Source organism: Salminus brasiliensis, chromosome 12 (assembly GCF_030463535.1).
Source record: "Salminus brasiliensis chromosome 12, fSalBra1.hap2, whole genome shotgun sequence".
In the NCBI taxonomy this organism is placed as follows: Eukaryota; Metazoa; Chordata; class Actinopteri; order Characiformes; family Bryconidae; genus Salminus; species Salminus brasiliensis.
The window spans coordinates 3647783-3652782 of NC_132889.1; the positions used below are offsets into that span (position 1 = coordinate 3647783).

General features: G+C 46.9%; 1 protein-coding gene across 1 annotated transcript in view; it reads right to left on the reverse strand.

Annotated features, from left to right (window-relative positions):
* Positions 1-5000, reverse strand: part of xylt1 (xylosyltransferase I) — a 98849-nt gene that overhangs the window by 23691 nt on the left and 70158 nt on the right. The window contains exons 5-7 of the mRNA XM_072693921.1: positions 4678-4758; positions 2043-2259; positions 1466-1642 (exon numbers count right to left, since the gene is read on the reverse strand). Coding sequence (XP_072550022.1) covers positions 1466-1642; positions 2043-2259; positions 4678-4758 — 475 coding nt within the window. The remainder of the gene's footprint in view (positions 1-1465; positions 1643-2042; positions 2260-4677; positions 4759-5000) is intronic.

Below are 5000 nucleotides of genomic sequence, written 5' to 3' on the forward strand. Positions count from 1 at the left end.
GAGAACTGATGCTCGAACTGATCGCTGAACTGATCGCTGAACTGATCCCTTAATGAAAAGAGAATTTTCAGAGGGAGATGTAGGATGGTGGCCCAGCGCAAGTGGTTACCACTTCAGGCAGTTGCTATGATGGTATTTGATAGTGGTTATTAGGTGGTTGCAATGGTATCACAGCTAGCTGCTATGGTGTTGTTAGGTGGTTGCTATAGTGCTGCTAGGAGTTCACTATGATCTTGCTACGTGATTGCTTTAGCATTCCTAGTGATAGCTATGTTGTGGCAAGGTGGTTGCTAAGGTATTCCAGGTGGTGGCTATGGAGTTGTTTATTGGTTGCTGTGGTGTTGCTAGATGGTTGCTATGGTGTTGCTAGATCGTTGCTATGGTATCACAGCTAGTTGCTATGGTGTTGTTAGGTGGTTGCTATAGTGCTGCTAGGAGTTCACTATGATCTTGCTACGTGATTGCTTTAGCATTCCTAGTGATAGCTATGTTGTGGCAAGGTGGTTGCTAAGGTATTCCAGGAGGTGGCTATGGAGTTGTTAAGTGGTTGCTATGGTGCCATGATATATTTGCTGTGGTATCAGAAGGGGTTGTTGTAGTATTGCGTGATGACTGATATGGTTTCACAGGTGGTTGCTCTGGTGTTGCAATAGTGCTGCTATGTTGAACATGCCAGTTGATAGCTATTGCATGTCTATGTAGTTACTATGGAGATGTTTAGTGCTTGCTAAACTGTTGCTAAATGGTTGCTATGGTATCACAGCTAGTTGCTATGTAATTGTTAAGTGGTTGCTATGGTGTTTCTTGATTGTTGCCCTGATATCACAGATGGTGTTGCCAGATGGTAGCTATAGTGTTGCTAGGTCATTGCTATAGTCTCGCTAGCTGGTTACCTTGACTCAGGTGACAGCAATGGTGTTGCTAGGTGGTTGCTGTAGTATTCCAGGCGGTTGCTACTGAGTTGTTTAGTGGTTACTCGACGGCTGTTATGGTGTCGCTAGATGGTTGCTATGGTATCATAAGTGTTTAAGCTGTCATGGTATTTCAAGTGGTTGCTAGGGCACTACTAGTTGGTTGCTATAGCATACCAGATGACAGGTGGTTCATTTAGTGCTGATGAGTGGTTGCTGTGGTGTTGCTAGATGGTTGGTTGGGTGTTACTCGTGTATTTGTTTAATTGTGACACTGGAAGGGAAAGGATCAGGTATCCCTCCTGGTGCTTTATAGGTTCTATACGAAACCAGAGAACCTTCTAACGTTCTAAAAACAACCACTCAAGCACCCGAATGGTTTCATAGAAGGGAAGCCCTGAGGAACCTTTGAGGAGTGTATGACTGCTAATCTCAATAACCGCTGTAATTCGGTATCAGGTGCGTCTGTGTGAACGCTGGGAGAACCAGAACTAGAACCAGAACAGGAACCTGAACTACAAACACAACCGCAGCCTGCAGAGTCGGCCTCTCACCTGGAAGCGGGGCAGGTCGGAGGGTTTGAAGTCGTTGGGGGAGCAGCCGCACCAGTCCACGATGTGCTTATACTGGCACTTACAGCCCAGCTTCCTGTTCCAGTTGGTGATGCGCAGGTTATTGTCCACCATGCTCTCACAGTGGGGACTGTTCTCCAACACGGTGTGGAAGAAGGACTGCAGACAGGGAGGGGGAGAGAGCGAGAGAGCGAGTCAGAGAGAGAGAGAGAAGTAATGACATCTGATAAAATGAAGATGGATGTCTTACAGAGCGGCCTTATCAGGAGGTCTGCTCTGTTAAATGTCTACATCAGTGAAAAAAAGGGGAAAAGAGAAGGAATGAAGAAGAGCCTGGTCTTCTCCAGCCGGAATCCGGTACATGAGGAGGGAATAACCGTCCCGGGACCGGATAACCAATCGTGCCCCTCACTCTCAGACTCTCAGACCTGACATTATTGTAAGACACTCGGGGCTAACTGATGAGGTTTGGATTTGGGAAAAGGGAAAAATCAAATATTGCTTTAACAGAATTCATGGAATTCATGTTTTTCCTAAATTGGAAATTTCTGAAACCCACCTCAGCTGGCAGGAGTGTGTAGGCGTAGAAGCGCTTCATGCTGGTCACAAGGTCGTCCTCTGAGTTGATGACGTATTCCACAAACGCTCGGTTAAGCAGGAACCAGTCGGAGCCGCCGTCCACCGAGATGCCCTCGGGAATCTTCCTGTCCCCCAGACGCCACATGTGCGTGTCACACTCGAAGAAGAGCCGGTCCAGGCCTTGCTTCCTGATGAAGCTGCAGAGAACATTTCGCCATCAGAATCCAAACCTAAAGTCTCCTAAAGTATTTGGACACCTTCTCACCCAGGGACCAAATCACGGAAACCTGAAAAACCTGGAAAACCTCCGTCACTTTGCTAGATAAATAGTTCTGGAAGTTCTTAACTCAATTCAGCCTACCACAGTTTAGCTCCGCCTACTAATGCTGCAGTCCTAACTCATTTACATATCCCTGCCCATTCAGCCTACCAACATTTAGCCCCGCCCACTAATGCTGCAGTCCCAACTCATTTACATATCCCTGCCCATTCAGCCTACCAAAGTTTAGCCCCGCCCACTAATGCTGCAGGGTTTTTTTTGTGTTTCTGCTCTGAGGGTTCTTTGAATGAGCTTTAATACAGGACAGCCAATCAGAGACTTCAGAGTACATGTTTAATTCTTCGGAACTTTCAACAGAAGTCACTGTATCCTTTTCCGTGAGCGTTTCCAAAGCAACAGAGAAACAAATTATAAGAAGGTCCATAATATCCACAGTAACTAACTCATTTACATATCCCTGCCCATTCAGCCTACCACAGTTTAGCTCCGCCTACTAATGCTGCAGTTATTTTCAGGGTTTTTTAAATGAGCTTCAATACAGGACAGCCAATCCGAGTACATGTCTAATTCTAAGAGATAATAGGAGGCTAGAACCACTTTTGGAGTCTAGAACCACAATGTTCTAAGCGGACCTCGAGGAAAAGCTACACAATTCCAGAAAAAAAACATTTAGGATATGGACTCTTGGACAGGGTGTTGGCGCCTTCTTTGCGGCAGAAACAACCTTTTGAGAGTCCATAAAGCATTACGTTTAAGGCTTTACACTAGATGTTGGAACACTGCAGTGAGGATTTGATTGCATTCGGCCATGAGAACACCTTACGAGACCTGCCCGATGTTTCGGCGATGTCCTGACCCTCCAGTCGCCTAGCCATCACAGTAAGTCCCACAGATTCCCTTCACCTGGCAGTGGTGCTAATGTTACGGCTGACCGGTGTATACAGCTGTTGTGCTATACAATTTCTTAACCAGCACCTGAAGCCCGCTGGAGCAGGGAGTCTTAAGACATGCAGGGTTTTAAGATCCGAGACAAGACGATGCTCGCACACTCCGGGCTGCCTTTCATTAATTAAATGCATCTGTATTACGGAGCTCCAGGGACGGCAACGCTGACCATATCTGATACCGACATGCAGCCTAATGTGCGGAGAGAGAGAAAAGAGAACGAGAGCTCGTTAAAAATAGCGAGCGAGAGGCTCAGTCACAACTCTGTCAAGTCTTATTACGCTCAGCTACAGGTCATGCAAGCTGTAATAGACCTTCTAAAATAGAGAGTCACTGATCCAGAGGATTACGGCGCCCACAGAGAAATATTCAGTGTGGCTGAGATTGGAGCTGCGATGAAATACGCCAGCCCTGCTAGCCTGGGCTTTACTCACTGATCAGCGCTGTCACGTAAAAGCAGCGCACAGCTGCTGTCAGACCGAAAAGCCCTCAAAAAGTCGGATCTCAAAAAGTCTGATCTTAAAAAGTTGGATCTCAACGACTTTACAGGAGAAACTGTAAAGGAGGACCGCCGTAACTTTCGACGGAGGTCACTGTACCGATTTTATGCGATTCCAAAGCAACGGAGCAAAAAAAAAAAGGCAGCAGGGCGTTTAACTGATGCCAAAATGATGTAAGCTGACCAAGTTTTGCCGGACCGCCATTGGCTGCATAGAACGGTCAATAGAATTTCACCAATGGGGAGATTGGGCCTAAATTATCTGCTCTGATCTCTTTATGGAGATGTCTATTCTGTTTCCTGTAGCATTTCCTGTGACCCTGCCCAGGTAAAGCCCTCAAGCCGTGCCTCAGAGCTTTAAGCTGTAGAGCCCACCCTTACTAGTGTTTGGATATGAAGGGTCCAGGACCTCATGACCATGGCTTGTGACTAAGACTGGGTTAGTGATGCTGGCCGAGGCCGAGACACTGCGAATGAAAATACACCGGACAAGGAGGCCAGCGGCCTGGCATTGCGTTAGTAATGCTAATGCCATGGTAACGATGCTGGATGAGGCAGGCTGCCCGGCACAGTAGCTAATATCATGGTAGTGACACTTAAGCTGCGATATCGATGGGAATGCTGTGGAAACGATGCTGGGTGAGGTTGGCGGTCGCCATGGTAGCGACGCCAACACCTCAATAGCGAGCGTGCTGGAGTAGTCGTATGGAGCATGACAGCCCACTGTCAGATGCTCAGCTTCTACAACAACAAAAGCTGGTGTTACTGCCTGAAAATCCCAGATTTCCCAAAAATCCCTATTAAAAAAACTCTCATTTCATATGTTTATATGTTCATATCCATATACAAAGATGTCATAAGCCATACGCTGTCAACAGTGCCGCTACTCACCGCGCATTGTCTCTGCCATGGGATTTGATGAAGTTCATATCGCGGTACTTGGACAGAAAGGCCACCAGCTGATCATTAGTCCTGAGAGAGAGAAAGAGAGAGAGAAAGAGAGAGAGAGAGAGAGAGGATTTCATGATTTGTTCGTGAGCATCGTGGGTAACAACATCACGTTCCCCATGGCAACAGTGTGCAGAATGTAATGAAAAGAACACCGCTCCAACTGTTAAGCACGAGGGTTTAGGGTTGTGTTGCAGCCAGTGGCACGGGGGAACAGTTCACTGAGGCAGAGAGAAGAATTTCAATATTTCAAATCCCAGCAGATC